Here is a 17,500-nt window from a genome sequence, read left to right as displayed (position 1 = left end):
TGTGCAGCATGCATTTAGCGCACGTAAAAGAACCCACGGCAACAAAAAGGTTGTTCCTGGCAAAATTCTTTAGAAAAATCCACTTCGATAGGAAAAAACAAATAAAACTACACGCAGGAAAAAAAAAAAAAAAAAAAAAAGGGTGGCGCTGTAGTGTAGCGACGCGCTCTCCCTGGGGAGAGCAGCCCGAATTTCACACAGGAGAAATCTGACGTGATAAAAAGAAATACAAATACAAATACAAATGGTCAAGGCTGCCTGTGGATGACTAGATGGATGCTGCCGACAGAAGGGAAGCTGTGTACTCTGTTTCCTGATGATGGTGGTTTTCAATGCACTGTGCAGCTCCTCCTGATACAGATTATGCTCCAAGCTCACTAACCATAGAACTTGTAGGACTGGGTTATTAATCCATAATACTGACACACAGTAATAGTGCAACGATGAAGAGAGAAAGAAAATCACTTTTGATAAGAACAATTGAGTGTATCCCAGTGTTGACATATATACATGGTGCTGTGCAAAAACGAAAACAGTTTTTTTTTTTTAAATTACCAAAGTGTTTAATTGAAAAAAAAAGATAGCAAACTTTTACCAACCCCTCCACCGCTGCACAAAAATCATATTAAAAAAAAAAAAAAAAGAGTGAGCCCCTCACAGCACGTAGAGATTGTCACAGGACTTGGAGATGGGTTTTTTCCGGAAGAACTTGTGCAGCAGGGTCTTGCTTTTGGAGTAGCAGGTGACGTGCTCGCTGTCCGGGCAGTGGACCTTGCAGGTAGAGGTGCTGGAGGTGCCCGCCGCCAGCAGACGGATCTGAGTGACAATGCCCACCAGAAGCTCGTCAACGTTGTGGTTGAGGACCACTGACGTCTCGATGTACTTGGAGTCATAGGTGGCGGCCACGCTCCGTGCCTCTGCACACACACACACAGGGGCAGGTTGTCAGGTGGTGGACAAACACCACCCCCAACAACAACAACAACAACAACACACACACACACACACACACACACACACACCGTGGCAGACAGACAGACACACAGACAGACAGACACACAGACAGACACACAGACACACACACACACACACACACACACACACACACACAAACACACACACACACACACACCGTGGCAGACAGACAGACAGACAGACACACACACACACACACACACACGCGCGCGTGCGCGCGCGCACGCACACACACACACACACACACACACACACATACACACACACACACACACACCGTGGCAGACAGACAGACAGACAGACACACACACACACACACACACACACCACCACCACCACCCCCACACAAACACTAATCTAAACTGTAAACAACGAATCATTGTGGGGCAGGTTGCTGGTCAGGCATCAACTTAGTCTGCTGGTCAGTGGTCAGGCATCAACTTAGTCTGCTGGTCAGTGGTCAGGTATCAACTTAGTCTGCTGGTCAGGTATCTACTTAGTCTGCTGGGTCTGCTGGTCAGGTATCTACTTAGTCTGCTGGTCAGGTATCAACTTAGTCTGCTGGTCAGGTATCTACTTAGTCTGCTGGGTCTGCTGGTCAGGTATCAACTAAGTCTGCTAGCCAGGTATCAACTAAGTCTGCTGGGTCTGCTGGTCAGGCATCAACTTAGTCTGCTGGTCAGGTATCAACTTAGTCTGCTGGTCAGGTATCAACTTAGTCTGCTGGTCAGGCATCAACTTAGTCTGCTGGTCAGTGGTCAGGTATCAACTTAGTCTGCTGGTCAGGCATCAACTTAGTCTGCTGGTCAGGTATCAACTTAGTCTGCTGGTCAGGTATCAACTTAGTCTGCTGGTCAGGTATCAACTTAGTCTGCTGGTCAGGCATCAACTTAGTCTGCTGGTCAGGTATCTACTTAGTCTGCTGGTCAGGTATCAACTTAGTCTGCTGGTCAGGTATCTACTTAGTCTGCTGGGTCTGCTGGTCAGGTATCAACTTAGTCTGCTGGTCAGGTATCAACTTAGTCTGCTGGTCAGGTATCTACTTAGTCTGCTGGTCAGGTATCAACTTAGTCTGCTGGTCAGGTATCAACTTCAGACACATCACACACTTTCTGACATTATCGTCAAGAACTTCAATTCATAATCTGGTACCGTAAATGAAAATGTTTTTTCTTCTACACACACACAGACACACACACACACACACACACACACGAGCCTTCGCCTTCCCCTCCAGTAAGTGTGTGTGAAGGGGAGTGGGTGGTAGGGGGGAGGCGCGGGGGGTGTGGGGGGTGTTTGACCTTCACCTTGAGTGGTGACCTCCTGTGACCTGACGAGGTCACACTTGTTGGCCACGAGGATGACGGCGCAGTGCAGGGACCGGGTGTGGCGCAGCTCGTACAACACGTCCGTGGCCCGATCAAAGCTGACCCGGCTGTCCATGCCGAACACCACCACGTAGCCGTCCACCCCCACCTCCCCCATGCTGGTCTGTCGCACACACACACACACACACACACACACACACACGCACGCACGCAGGCACTCACGCACACACACATACATACACACAGACGATATAATGCAGTGTAAAAAATATATCTTGATTAATCCGATTGGAAATCACATGCGCGTTCAATGGCTCGTCACACACACAACACAACACAACACACACACACACACACACACACACACACACACACACACACACATGCTGAGAGTATTGGCCAAACTGCCTGACCATGGTCGCAAGTGTCAGTATATCTCAGGCCTGACTTACGCTGGGATGAACAGTGAAACGAAGCGTGGAGCCTGACTCTGTCCAGTATGGACCATCACTGCAGCATCGTCATCCTCATCATCCTTACCCGTACTCTGAAGTCCACAGGGTCATCTGTACTCTGGAGACAGCTAAGTGCACAGGGTCATCTGTACTCTGGAGACAGCTAAGTGCACAGGGTCATCTGTACTCTGGAGACAGCTAAGTGCACAGGGTCATTTGTACTCTGAAGACAGCTAAGTGCACAGGGTCATCTGTACTCTGAAGACAGCTAAGTGCACAAGGTCATCTGTACTCTGGAGACAGCTAAGTGCACAGGGTCATTTGTACTCTGGAGACAGCTATGTGCACAGGGTCATCTGTACTCTGGAGATAGCTAAGTGCACAGGGTCATCTGTACTCTGGAGACAGCTATGTGCACAGGGTCATCTGTACTCTGGAGATAGCTAAGTGCACAGGGTCATTTGTACTCTGGAGACAGCTAAGTGCACAGGGTCATCTGTACTCTGGAGACAGCTAAGTGCACAGGGTCATCTGTACTCTGGAGACAGCTAAGTGCACAGGGTCATCTGTACTCTGGAGACAGCTAAGTGCACAGGGTCATCTGTACTCTGAAGACAGCTAAGTGCACAGGGTCAGCCCCCAACTCACCACGTCACCCCACTCACCACTCGCCACGTCACACCACGTCACACCACTCACCACGTCACACCACGCCACACGACTCACCACGTCACACCACTCGCCACGTCACACCACGTCACCCCACTCACCACGTCACACCACTCATCACGTCACACCACGTCACCCCACTCACCACGTCACACCGCTGACCACTCGCCGCGTCACACCACGTCACCCCACTCACCGCGTCACACCACGCCACACCACTCACCACGTCACACCACTGACCACTCGCCGCGTCACACCACGTCACCCCACTCACCACGTCACCCCACTCACCACGTCACCCCACTCATCACGTCACACCACGTCACCCCACTCACCACGTCACCCCACTCACCACGTCACACCACTCACCACGTCACCCCACTCATCACGTCACACCACGTCACCCCACTCACCACGTCACACCACCGACCACTCACTACGTCACACCACGTCACCCCACTCACCACGTCACACCACGTCACTCACCACGTCAGTGCAGAAGTCCAGGACGTGCACCGTGCTCTCCTCCCCGTCAATCAGCAGGCTGACCTTCAGCTGATCCCCGCTCTGCTCCGCTGCACACACACACACACACACACACACACACACACACACACACACACACACACACACACACACACATACACACACACACACACACACACACACACACACACACACACACACATATATACACACACACACACATACACACACACACACACACACACATACAAACACACACACACACACACACACACACACACACACACACACAGATTAGTTATTAGGGGACTGGGTAGGTGGGTTGGTTGGTTGGTAGGTTGGCTGAGTGGCAGTGAGTGACTGGGGTGAAGACGTTCACTGCAGACAACACAGAGAGGGCGGAACAAAAAAGGGGTTGACAGGTGTGGGACAACAACAAGAACAACGACGACGACGACGACGACGACGACGACAACAACAACAACAACCTGTGCACCCCAACCCCTGTGACGCCAGACAACACAGAGAGGGCAGAACAGGAGTTGACAGGTGTGGGACAACAACAACGACAACAACGACGACGACGACAACAACAACAACAACAACAACAACAACAACAACAATAACAACAACAGCAAGAACCTGTGTACCCCTACTCCAGTGACGGCAGACAACACAGTGAGGGCAGAACAGGAGTTGACAGGTGTGGGACAACAACAACAACCTGTCTACCCCTACCCCAGTGACGGCAGTGACGTTTTTTTTTCCCCACTCTCCCACATACACAGCGGTCATTGACCTCCAGTCACAGTGTGTGTGGGGAGGGTGGGAGGTGGGGGGGGGGGAGGGTGGCATTGGGTGTGTGTGTGGGTGGGGGTGGGGGGGAGGGGGGAGGTTCATGTGGATTTTATCCTCGCCCCCCCTCCCCCAACCCACCCACCCCCCTTTCTTGGCTCCCTCCCACATATCCTTTGGTTCAGTGTTCACGGACGTAATTGGACATGTGACGGAGGGTGAAAGTATGGGGGAGGGGGGTGGGGGATAATGGGGGGGTGGGGTGGGGGGTCGGGGGGGGGGGGGGGGGGGGCGGGGCAGACAAGTGATGGGAAACAGCTGGCAGACAGCAGCACTGTGTAACACACAAAAAAACTAACTGCCATGAAGTGCTTTGGTCCGCAACAACGTGTTGTGCATCACCCCCCCCCCCCCCACCCCCACCCCTCCGGCTCCTCCCCACCACCCCGTCACTCCCTGGACTTGATAATAATAATAATAATAATAATGGTATTTATATAGCGCCGAATCTTGTGCAGAGACAAATCAAAGCACTTTCGCACCAGTCATTCACACGCATGTTATAACTCTAAAACTGGAGAAACTAAAGACAAGGAAGAGGCAGGGAAGGGAGGCTATTTTGGGAAGAGGTGGGTTGTTTTAAGGCCAGACTTGAAAGAGCTGAGTGTGGAGACTTGACGAAGCGAAAGAGGAAGTTCATTCCAATTGCAAGGCCCAGAGACAGATGAAGACCAGGCCCAGCACGTTGTCTTCCACCATTCCCCTTGGGCCTTGCTTGTTGACTCCCGGGGCACACTGTGCTTGTGGGTGTTCCCGACAGGTGCCCGCCGCCCCCCGCCACGTGGAGGCCGGTGGACGGTGTGATTCCCTGGTGACATGTGGTATGGTTTGTTCTGCGGAAGACGTTGTGAGGAAGGGAAAGACAAGGTGGGGGGCGGGGGGCGGGGGGGGGGTACAGGGTTACATGTCAACCCAAATTTTACATAAACTCTTCTTCTTATTCTTCTGCTCCTTGCCCTCCTCCTCCCCCCCCCCCCCCCCCCGTCCTCCTCCTCCTCCTTCTTCTTCTTATCCTTGCCCTCCTCCTACCCACACACCCTCCTCCCCCTCCTCCTCCTCCTTCTTCTTCTTCTTCGTCTTCTTCTTCTACTTTTTTTCTTTTTCTCCCCCTCCTCCTCTTCCCCCACTCCTCCTCCTCCTCCTCCTTCTTCTTCAACTCTGTGAAGAGTCGTTAGGGCACCACACACAGAACCGTTCACCAGATCCCTCCCAGTCTGTCAGTTTCGTGTCAAAGCCTGGGTCTCTGCAAATGGTTTACCTGACAATTCTGAAATGTCCAGTTTGTGCTTTGTTCAGTACCGTGAGCCGCATGGGATGTCACGGGAAAATGCACAACAAAAAACACCGCCGTAACAACGACATTGCTTTAGCGTAACAAATGACCAATGCTGCACTTGGTCATGTTCAGACCGAGACCGTCTCCACACGTGTGACTGCGTTGTTCACCAGATGTCTGTCATGTACATGGCATTTCTCTTTTGGGGATAAAAGATATATATATTACTCTTTTGGCTGCCGGTGTAGCTGTTGACTCTCTCTCTCTCTCTCTCTCTCTCTCTCTCTGTCTGTCAAGTCTATGAACATTATGATATTGTGTCATCTAATTAAGTGTTATAGTACCCCTTCCCATGCCCACTACCAGTCCCCTGGTTTTGAATTGTGGTCCATGGCCAAAGTTCATTAAAAGAATTTCGTTCGTTCGTTCGTTCGTTCGTTCGTTCTCTCTCTCTCTCTCTCTCTCCTCTCTCTCTCTCCTTCCTCTCTCTCTCTCTCTCCTCTCTCTCTCCTCTCTCTCCCCCTCTCTCTCTCCTCTCTCTCTCCTCTCTCTCTCCTCTCTCTCTCTCCTCTCTCTCTCTCTCTTTCTCTCTCTCTCAGTGTTTAATGATTGTATCAGAGAGTGTGCATCTTGTATGAAGAAAATTATTGTAGCTGATCACAGTAAATAACAAGAGGGTTGGTTTGATAAAGAATGCAGATGTAGCAGGAGTAAATTACGTGGATTACTGAGAAAATGTCGAAGAACTTTAGATAAAGATGATAATATTTCTTATGTAAGGGCTAGAAGAGAATATAAACATATGTTAGCTAGGAAGAAAAAAGTGTTTAATGGAAATTTGTTAAATAAATTGATGGCTTCAGTAAATGACCAAAAAGAATTTTGGGAATGTATTAATAGATTATCTCTAAAAAAGAAACAACCCAAAAATAACATATCAGTGGATGACTGGTTTAAGCACTTTAAAGCTTTACTAGAGAAAGATTTGACTTTTGATAACGATTATGATTTGCCAGAAATAGAAAATGAAGTTATAAACCGCCCTATTTCTCGAGAAGAAGTTCTGATTGCACTTAGAAAAATAAAGAAACGTAAAGCTGCAGGGCCTGATGGTATTATTGGAGAATTGTTGAAAACAGAATGTGAACAAATTGTAGATTTTCTGGTAAAATTCTTTAATGTTTTATTTGAAAAGGGTATTTTTCCTGAGAATTGGTGTGAATCAATAACTCTTCCACTATATAAGAAAGGTGATATTAATAATACGAATAATTATAGAGGTATTTCACTATCTAATGTCTGTAGTAAGGTGTTTAGTTCAATAATTAATCGTAGACTTCAAGAATATGTAGAATATAATAATACGACAGGTGAGCACCAAGCGGGGTTTAAAAAGGGGTATTCAACAATCGATCATATGTTTACTCTTTTAGCACTCGTTCAAAAACAATTTTCTTTTAATCGTAAACTTTATGTAGCATTCATTGATTTTGAGAAGGCATTCGATTCCATCAACAGAAACTTACTATGGCCTATCTTAATTAAAAGTGGGATAAGTGGGAAGCTCTATAAATGTGTGAAGAGCATGTACAATGTAGTTAAAACGAAAATAAGGTGTGGCGATAAACTAACTGATTATATTAACTGTACAAGAGGGGTAAAGCAGGGAGATGTATGTAGCCCTATATTGTTTTCATTATTTATAAACGAATTGGCGTTAGATGTAATTGATAAAGGGAGACATGGTGCTAGATTTACTGTGGATTTTATGGAATTGTTTATTTTGCTGCTGGCTGATGATGTAGTTTTGCTCTCAGAGACAGTTGTAGGTCTGCAAACACAACTAAATAATTTGAAAAATTCAGCAAATGAATTGCAGTTAAAAATTAACATGGATAAAAGTAGTATAATTGTTTTCAGGAAGGGGGGTTATTTAGCATCGAGGGAAAGATGGGTGTATGATGGTATTGCTATGCCTGTTGCTAATGCTTATAAGTATCTTGGGATTATATTTTCTACTCGTTTGAGTTTTGTAGCTGCCTGCAGAGATTTGTCTAGTAAAGCAAAGTATAAGTTACTAAATATTATGAAAAAACTTTTCATGTTAAATAATAATTCTCTAGAGCTTTTTACTAGAGTGTTTGATGCCCAGATTCAGCCCATGGTACAGTATGGGTCAGAGTTATGGGGTTTGGATAAGAATGCTGTTGTGCATTGTGAATCTTTACATTTATTTGGACTTAAAAGGTTTTTGGGTATTGATATGAAAACACCAAATGATTTAGTATATGGAGAAACAAATAGACATCCAGTTTATATAAACTCTGCAATCAGTTGTATTCGCTATTGGCTAAAGCTACTGAAAATGAGTGCAGATCGACTGCCAAGAAAATCGTACAACATGTTATATGACTTAGACTTAAGAGGCAAAAGAAACTGGGTTTCAAATGTACGAATATGTATCTGTGAACTCGGGTTTGGGTATGCTTGGTATTTCCAAAATGTAGGTTTAGATAATGTATTTTTGCAAACTCTTCGCCAGCGTATGATAGATTGTAGATGGCAGAGTTGGGAAAACCATATTCAGTCTAGTGAAAGGTTTAGTATATACAGGGGTTATGTCTCTACTCATTTAGTGAAGAATTATCTCTTGTTTAATATGGATAGACATCTCAGATTCATTTTGGCAAGATTTAGACTTGGTTTTTCGGAAATAAACACTCACAGGTACCGATATAAAAATGTACACAATTCTGATCTCTTTTGTCCATTGTGTAAAGAGTCGATAGAAGATGAAGTACACTTTGTTTTGAAATGCCCCGTTTTGTGTGTTCTTCGTGAAAAATTTATCCCAAAGAAATATTATATATATCCATGTTCATTTCGATTTAATCTGCTGATGGCATCTACAGATGACGGACTTATACATAATTTGGCTCTATATTTATATAAAGCTTTTCATTTAAGAGATATAATTATGTCGTGATTGATTGCTATAGTTCTGATGACATACACTAATATTGTTATCGCCCCTCGTTCATATGGGGCTTTGGCCTTAATGAATAAACCATCTGAATCTGAATCTGAATCTCTCTCTCCTCTCTCTCCTCTCTCTCTCTTCTCTCTCCTCTCTCTCTCTCTCTCTCTCTCTCTCTCTCTCTCTCTCTCTCTCTCATTTTCTCTATTCCTTGAGGGCTGAATTTACATATGTACATACATGCTCACTCCACTCCCATCAAAAGTTATTTCGTTCGTTCGTTCTCTCCTGTGGGGCTAAGACCTGAAATTAAGAACATATCTGAGTCTCTGTCTGTCTGTCTGCCCGTCTGTCTGTCTGTCTGTCTCTCTTTAGGAGTTCATATAAATATACTCGGGTTTCAAGAGTTGGAGAGTTTTTGTTCCGAAATGGTTTTGGATTTGTATGGCTGAACCAAGGAGTAGAAAATGTGAACGCTTTCTTGCAAGATCTTCGTCAAAGACATTGATTCTCATTGGCAAAACTGGAACGAACATGTTCAGAAATGTGAAAATTATCTTCGATGTGATGCTGACAGATATTTGAAATGTTATTTGACAAATAGAGGTATAACATTTGGAGTAACAGATATGGTAATTCATAGCGATCGATATAATGTAGTTTCCACCAATACCTTGACATGTCCAATGTGTAAAACTAAAAACAAACAAACAAAAAAAAACATATTGTACGTCAATGTATTGTACTTAGATGTAGTGTAGGGAATTGTATTTTTCTGTCGTTTGATGCATCGTGCTGTAGTGTGCTGTATTGTGCTGTAGTGTTCTGTACTGTATTGTGCTGTAGTGTGCTGTATTGTGCTGTAGTGTTCTGTACTGTAGTGTGCTGTATTGTGCTGTAGTGTTCTGTACTGTAGTGTTCTGTATTGTGCTGTAGTGTTCTGTACTGTAGTGTGCTGTATTGTGCTGTAGTGTTCTGTACTGTAGTGTTCTGTATTGTGCTGTAGTGTTCTGTACTGTATTGTGCTGTAGTGTTCTGTACTGTAGTGTGCTGTATTGTGCTGTAGTGTTCTGTACTGTAGTGTGCTGTATTGTGCTGTAGTGTTCTGTACTGTAGTGTGCTGTATTGTGCTGTAGTGTTCTGTACTGTAGTGTTCTGTATTGTGCTGTAGTGTTCTGTACTGTAGTGTTCTGTATTGTGCTGTAGTGTTCTGTGCTGTAGTGTGCTGTATTGTGCTGTAGTGTTCTGTACTGTAGTGTGCTGTATTGTGCTGTAGTGTTCTGTACTGTAGTGTGCTGTAGTGTTCTGTACTGTAGTGTGCTGTATTGTGCTGTAGTGTTCTGTACTGTAGTGTGCTGTACATTAATGTGCTGTATTGTGCTGTAGCGTTCTGTACTGTAGTGTGCTGTATTGTGCTGTAGTGTTCTGTACTGTAGTGTGCTGTATTGTGCTGTAGTGTTCTGTACTGTAGTGTGCTGTATTGTGCTGTAGTGTTCTGTACTGTAGTGTGCTGTATTGTGCTGTAGTGTTCTGTACTGTAGTGTGCTGTAGTGTTCTGTACTGTAGTGTGCTGTAGTGTTCTGTACTGTAGTGTGCTGTATTGTGCTGTAGTGTTCTGTACTGTAGTGTGCTGTATTGTGCTGTAGTGTTCTGTACTGTAGTGTGCTGTATTGTGCTGTAGTGTTCTGTACTGTAGTGTGCTGTATTGTGCTGTATTGTGCTGTAGTGTTCTGTACTGTAGTGTGCTGTATTGTGCTGTAGTGTTCTGTACTGTAGTGTGCTGTATTGTGCTGTAGTGTTCTGTACTGTAGTGTTCTGTACTGTAGTGTGCTGTATTGTGCTGTAGTGTGCTGTACTGTAGTGTTCTGTACTGTAGTGTGCTGTATTGTGCTGTAGTGTTCTGTACTGTAGTGTTCTGTACTGTAGTGTGCTGTATTGTGCTGTAGTGTGCTGTACTGTAGTGTGCTGTATTGTGCTGTAGTGTGCTGTACTGTAGTGTTCTGTACTGTAGTGTGCTGTATTGTGCTGTAGTGTGCTGTACTGTAGTGTGCTGTATTGTGCTGTAGTGTGCTGTACTGTAGTGTGCTGTATTGTGCTGTAGTGTTCTGTACTGTAGTGTTCTGTACTGTAGTGTGCTGTATTGTGCTGTAGTGTGCTGTACTGTAGTGTGCTGTATTGTGCTGTAGTGTTCTGTACTGTAGTGTGCTGTATTGTGCTGTAGTGTTCTGTACTGTAGTGTGCTGTAGTGTGCTGTAGTGTTCTGTACTGTAGTGTGCTGTATTGTGCTGTAGTGTTCTGTACTGTAGTGTGCTGTATTGTGCTGTAGTGTTCTGTACTGTAGTGTGCTGTAGTGTTCTGTACTGTAGTGTTCTGTATTGTGCTGTAGTGTTCTGTACTGTAGTGTGCTGTATTGTGCTGTAGTGTTCTGTACTGTAGTGTGCTGTATTGTGCTGTAGTGTTCTGTACTGTAGTGTACTGTATTGTGCTGTAGTGTTCTGTACTGTAGTGTGCTGTATTGTGCTGTAGTGTTCTGTACTGTAGTGTGCTGTAGTGTTCTGTACTGTAGTGTGCTGTATTGTGCTGTAGTGTTCTGTACTGTAGTGTTCTGTACTGTACTGTGCTGTAGTGTTCTGTACTGTAGTGTGCTGTATTGTGCTGTAGTGTTCTGTACTGTAGTGTGCTGTATTGTGCTGTAGTGTTATGTACTGTAGTGTGCTGTAGTGTTCTGTACTGTAGTGTGCTGTAGTGTTCTGTACTGTAGTGTGCTGTATTGTGCTGTAGTGTTATGTACTGTAGTGTTCTGTACTGTAGTGTGCTGTATTGTGCTGTAGTGTTCTGTACTGTAGTGTTCTGTATTGTGCTGTAGTGTTCTGTACTGTAGTGTGCTGTATTGTGCTGTAGTGTTCTGTACTGTAGTGTTCTGTATTGTGCTGTAGTGTTCTGTACTGTATTGTGCTGTAGTGTTCTGTACTGTAGTGTGCTGTATTGTGCTGTAGTGTTCTGTACTGTAGTGTTCTGTATTGTGCTGTAGTGTTCTGTACTGTAGTGTTCTGTATTGTGCTGTAGTGTTCTGTACTGTAGTGTTCTGTATTGTGCTGTAGTGTTCTGTACTGTAGTGTTCTGTATTGTGCTGTAGTGTTCTGTGCTGTAGTGTGCTGTATTGTGCTGTAGTGTTCTGTACTGTAGTGTGCTGTATTGTGCTGTAGTGTTCTGTACTGTAGTGTGCTGTACATTAATGTGCTGTATTGTGCTGTAGTGTTCTGTACTGTAGTGTGCTGTATTGTGCTGTAGTGTTCTGTACTGTAGTGTGCTGTAGTGTTCTGTACTGTAGTGTGCTGTATTGTGCTGTAGTGTTCTGTACTGTAGTGTGCTGTACATTAATGTGCTGTATTGTGCTGTAGTGTTCTGTACTGTAGTGTGCTGTATTGTGCTGTAGTGTTCTGTACTGTAGTGTGCTGTATTGTGCTGTAGTGTTCTGTACTGTAGTGTGCTGTATTGTGCTGTAGTGTTCTGTATTGTAGTGTGCTGTATTGTGCTGTAGTGTTCTGTACTGTAGTGTGCTGTATTGTGCTGTAGTGTTCTGTATTGTAGTGTGCTGTATTGTGCTGTAGTGTTCTGTACTGTAGTGTACTGTATTGTGCTGTAGTGTTCTGTACTGTAGTGTGCTGTATTGTGCTGTATTGTGCTGTAGTGTTCTGTACTGTAGTGTGCTCTATTGTGCTGTAGTGTTCTGTACTGTAGTGTGCTGTATTGTGCTGTAGTGTTCTGTACTGTAGTGTGCTGTATTGTGCTGTAGTGTGCTGTACTGTAGTGTTCTGTACTGTAGTGTGCTGTATTGTGCTGTAGTGTTCTGTACTGTAGTGTTCTGTACTGTAGTGTGCTGTATTGTGCTGTAGTGTGCTGTACTGTAGTGTGCTGTATTGTGCTGTAGTGTGCTGTACTGTAGTGTGCTGTATTGTGCTGTAGTGTTCTGTACTGTAGTGTTCTGTACTGTAGTGTGCTGTATTGTGCTGTAGTGTGCTGTACTGTAGTGTGCTGTATTGTGCTGTAGTGTGCTGTACTGTAGTGTGCTGTATTGTGCTGTAGTGTTCTGTACTGTAGTGTGCTGTATTGTGCTGTAGTGTGCTGTACTGTAGTGTGCTGTATTGTGCTCTAGTGTGCTGTACTGTACTGTGCTGTATTGTGCTGTAGTGTTCTGTACTGTAGTGTGCTGTAGTGTGCTGTAGTGTTCTGTACTGTAGTGTGCTGTATTGTGCTGTAGTGTTCTGTACTGTAGTGTGCTGTATTGTGCTGTAGTGTTCTGTACTGTAGTGTGCTGTAGTGTTCTGTACTGTAGTGTTCTGTATTGTGCTGTAGTGTTCTGTACTGTAGTGTGCTGTATTGTGCTGTAGTGTTCTGTACTGTAGTGTGCTGTATTGTGCTGTAGTGTTCTGTACTGTAGTGTACTGTATTGTGCTGTAGTGTTCTGTACTGTAGTGTGCTGTATTGTGCTGTAGTGTTCTGTACTGTAGTGTGCTGTAGTGTTCTGTACTGTAGTGTGCTGTATTGTGCTGTAGTGTTCTGTACTGTAGTGTTCTGTACTGTACTGTGCTGTAGTGTTCTGTACTGTAGTGTGCTGTATTGTGCTGTAGTGTTCTGTACTGTAGTGTGCTGTATTGTGCTGTAGTGTTATGTACTGTAGTGTGCTGTAGTGTTCTGTACTGTAGTGTGCTGTAGTGTTCTGTACTGTAGTGTGCTGTATTGTGCTGTAGTGTTATGTACTGTAGTGTTCTGTACTGTAGTGTGCTGTAGTGTTCTGTACTGTAGTGTTCTGTACTGTAGTGTGCTGTATTGTGCTGTAGTGTGCTGTACTGTAGTGTGCTGTATTGTGCTGTAGTGTTATGTACTGTAGTGTTCTGTACTGTAGTGTGCTGTAGTGTGCTGTACTGTAGTGTTCTGTACTGTAGTGTGCTGTATTGTGCTGTAGTGTGCTGTACTGTAGTGTTCTGTACTGTAGTGTGCTGTATTGTGCTGTAGTGTTCTGTACTGTAGTGTTCTGTACTGTAGTGTACTGTAGTGTTCTGTACTGTAGTGTGCTGTATTGTAGTGTGCTGTATTGTGCTGTAGTGTTCTGTACTGTAGTGTGCTGTATTGTGCTGTAGTGTTATGTACTGTAGTGTTCTGTACTGTAGTGTGCTGTAGTGTGCTGTACTGTAGTGTTCTGTACTGTAGTGTGCTGTAGTGTTCTGTACTGTAGTGTGCTGTATTGTGCTGTAGTGTTCTGTACTGTAGTGTGCTGTATTGTGCTGTAGTGTTCTGTACTGTAGTGTTCTGTATTGTGCTGTAGTGTTCTGTACTGTAGTGTTCTGTATTGTGCTGTAGTGTTCTGTACTGTAGTGTTCTGTATTGTGCTGTAGTGTTCTGTACTGTAGTGTTCTGTATTGTGCTGTAGTGTTCTGTGCTGTAGTGTGCTGTATTGTGCTGTAGTGTTCTGTACTGTAGTGTGCTGTATTGTGCTGTAGTGTTCTGTACTGTAGTGTGCTGTACATTAATGTGCTGTATTGTGCTGTAGTGTTCTGTACTGTAGTGTGCTGTATTGTGCTGTAGTGTTCTGTACTGTAGTGTGCTGTAGTGTTCTGTACTGTAGTGTGCTGTATTGTGCTGTAGTGTTCTGTACTGTAGTGTGCTGTACATTAATGTGCTGTATTGTGCTGTAGTGTTCTGTACTGTAGTGTGCTGTATTGTGCTGTAGTGTTCTGTACTGTAGTGTGCTGTATTGTGCTGTAGTGTTCTGTACTGTAGTGTGCTGTATTGTGCTGTAGTGTTCTGTATTGTAGTGTGCTGTATTGTGCTGTAGTGTTCTGTACTGTAGTGTGCTGTATTGTGCTGTAGTGTTCTGTATTGTAGTGTGCTGTATTGTGCTGTAGTGTTCTGTACTGTAGTGTACTGTATTGTGCTGTAGTGTTCTGTACTGTAGTGTGCTGTATTGTGCTGTATTGTGCTGTAGTGTTCTGTACTGTAGTGTGCTCTATTGTGCTGTAGTGTTCTGTACTGTAGTGTGCTGTATTGTGCTGTAGTGTTCTGTACTGTAGTGTTCTGTACTGTAGTGTGCTGTATTGTGCTGTACTGTAGTGTTCTGTACTGTAGTGTGCTGTATTGTGCTGTAGTGTTCTGTACTGTAGTGTTCTGTACTGTAGTGTGCTGTATTGTGCTGTAGTGTGCTGTACTGTAGTGTGCTGTATTGTGCTGTAGTGTGCTGTACTGTAGTGTTCTGTACTGTAGTGTGCTGTATTGTGCTGTAGTGTGCTGTACTGTAGTGTGCTGTATTGTGCTGTAGTGAGCTGTACTGTAGTGTGCTGTATTGTGCTGTAGTGTTCTGTACTGTAGTGTTCTGTACTGTAGTGTGCTGTATTGTGCTGTAGTGTGCTGTACTGTAGTGTGCTGTATTGTGCTGTAGTGTTCTGTACTGTAGTGTGCTGTATTGTGCTGTAGTGTGCTGTACTGTAGTGTGCTGTATTGTGCTCTAGTGTGCTGTACTGTACTGTGCTGTATTGTGCTGTAGTGTTCTGTACTGTAGTGTGCTGTAGTGTGCTGTAGTGTTCTGTACTGTAGTGTGCTGTATTGTGCTGTAGTGTTCTGTACTGTAGTGTGCTGTATTGTGCTGTAGTGTTCTGTACTGTAGTGTGCTGTAGTGTTCTGTACTGTAGTGTTCTGTATTGTGCTGTAGTGTTCTGTACTGTAGTGTGCTGTATTGTGCTGTAGTGTTCTGTACTGTAGTGTGCTGTATTGTGCTGTAGTGTTCTGTACTGTAGTGTACTGTATTGTGCTGTAGTGTTCTGTACTGTAGTGTGCTGTATTGTGCTGTAGTGTTCTGTACTGTAGTGTGCTGTAGTGTTCTGTACTGTAGTGTGCTGTATTGTGCTGTAGTGTTCTGTACTGTAGTGTTCTGTACTGTACTGTGCTGTAGTGTTCTGTACTGTAGTGTGCTGTATTGTGCTGTAGTGTTCTGTACTGTAGTGTGCTGTATTGTGCTGTAGTGTTATGTACTGTAGTGTGCTGTAGTGTTCTGTACTGTAGTGTGCTGTAGTGTTCTGTACTGTAGTGTGCTGTATTGTGCTGTAGTGTTATGTACTGTAGTGTTCTGTACTGTAGTGTGCTGTAGTGTTCTGTACTGTAGTGTTCTGTACTGTAGTGTGCTGTATTGTGCTGTAGTGTGCTGTACTGTAGTGTGCTGTATTGTGCTGTAGTGTTATGTACTGTAGTGTTCTGTACTGTAGTGTGCTGTAGTGTGCTGTACTGTAGTGTTCTGTACTGTAGTGTGCTGTATTGTGCTGTAGTGTGCTGTACTGTAGTGTTCTGTACTGTAGTGTGCTGTATTGTGCTGTAGTGTTCTGTACTGTAGTGTTCTGTACTGTAGTGTACTGTAGTGTTCTGTACTGTAGTGTGCTGTATTGTAGTGTGCTGTATTGTGCTGTAGTGTGCTGTACTGTAGTGTGCTGTATTGTGCTGTAGTGTTATGTACTGTAGTGTTCTGTACTGTAGTGTGCTGTAGTGTTCTGTACTGTAGTGTTCTGTACTGTAGTGTGCTGTAGTGTTCTGTACTGTAGTGTGCTGTATTGTGCTGTAGTGTTCTGTACTGTAGTGTGCTGTATTGTGCTGTAGTGTTCTGTACTGTAGTGTTCTGTATTGTGCTGTAGTGTTCTGTACTGTAGTGTTCTGTATTGTGCTGTAGTGTTCTGTACTGTAGTGTTCTGTATTGTGCTGTAGTGTTCTGTACTGTAGTGTTCTGTATTGTGCTGTAGTGTTCTGTGCTGTAGTGTGCTGTATTGTGCTGTAGTGTTCTGTACTGTAGTGTGCTGTATTGTGCTGTAGTGTTCTGTACTGTAGTGTGCTGTACATTAATGTGCTGTATTGTGCTGTAGTGTTCTGTACTGTAGTGTGCTGTATTGTGCTGTAGTGTTCTGTACTGTAGTGTGCTGTAGTGTTCTGTACTGTAGTGTGCTGTATTGTGCTGTAGTGTTCTGTACTGTAGTGTGCTGTACATTAATGTGCTGTATTGTGCTGTAGTGTTCTGTACTGTAGTGTGCTGTATTGTGCTGTAGTGTTCTGTACTGTAGTGTGCTGTATTGTGCTGTAGTGTTCTGTACTGTAGTGTGCTGTATTGTGCTGTAGTGTTCTGTATTGTAGTGTGCTGTATTGTGCTGTAGTGTTCTGTACTGTAGTGTGCTGTATTGTGCTGTAGTGTTCTGTATTGTAGTGTGCTGTATTGTGCTGTAGTGTTCTGTACTGTAGTGTACTGTATTGTGCTGTAGTGTTCTGTACTGTAGTGTGCTGTATTGTGCTGTATTGTGCTGTAGTGTTCTGTACTGTAGTGTGCTCTATTGTGCTGTAGTGTTCTGTACTGTAGTGTGCTGTATTGTGCTGTAGTGTTCTGTACTGTAGTGTTCTGTACTGTAGTGTGCTGTATTGTGCTGTACTGTAGTGTTCTGTACTGTAGTGT

The 17,500-nt window shown here is 44.4% G+C and overlaps 1 protein-coding gene across 1 annotated transcript in view; it reads right to left on the bottom strand.

The window, feature by feature from the left end:
• Nucleotides 1-654: 654 nt before the first annotated feature.
• Nucleotides 655-17,500, bottom strand: part of LOC143300325 (uncharacterized) — a 90,762-nt gene continuing 73,916 nt past the window's right edge. Inside the window, exons 4-8 of the mRNA XM_076613926.1 lie at nt 3,914-3,982; nt 3,573-3,713; nt 2,844-2,911; nt 2,283-2,461; nt 655-917 (exon numbers count right to left, since the gene is read on the bottom strand). Coding sequence (XP_076470041.1) covers nt 655-917; nt 2,283-2,461; nt 2,844-2,911; nt 3,573-3,713; nt 3,914-3,982 — 720 coding nt within the window. The remainder of the gene's footprint in view (nt 918-2,282; nt 2,462-2,843; nt 2,912-3,572; nt 3,714-3,913; nt 3,983-17,500) is intronic.

This window comes from Babylonia areolata, chromosome 26 (assembly GCF_041734735.1).
Source record: "Babylonia areolata isolate BAREFJ2019XMU chromosome 26, ASM4173473v1, whole genome shotgun sequence".
Classification (NCBI taxonomy): Eukaryota; Metazoa; Mollusca; class Gastropoda; order Neogastropoda; family Buccinidae; genus Babylonia; species Babylonia areolata.
The sequence above is the reverse complement of the archived record's forward strand: the minus strand, read 5'-3'. Positions and strand labels throughout refer to the sequence as shown.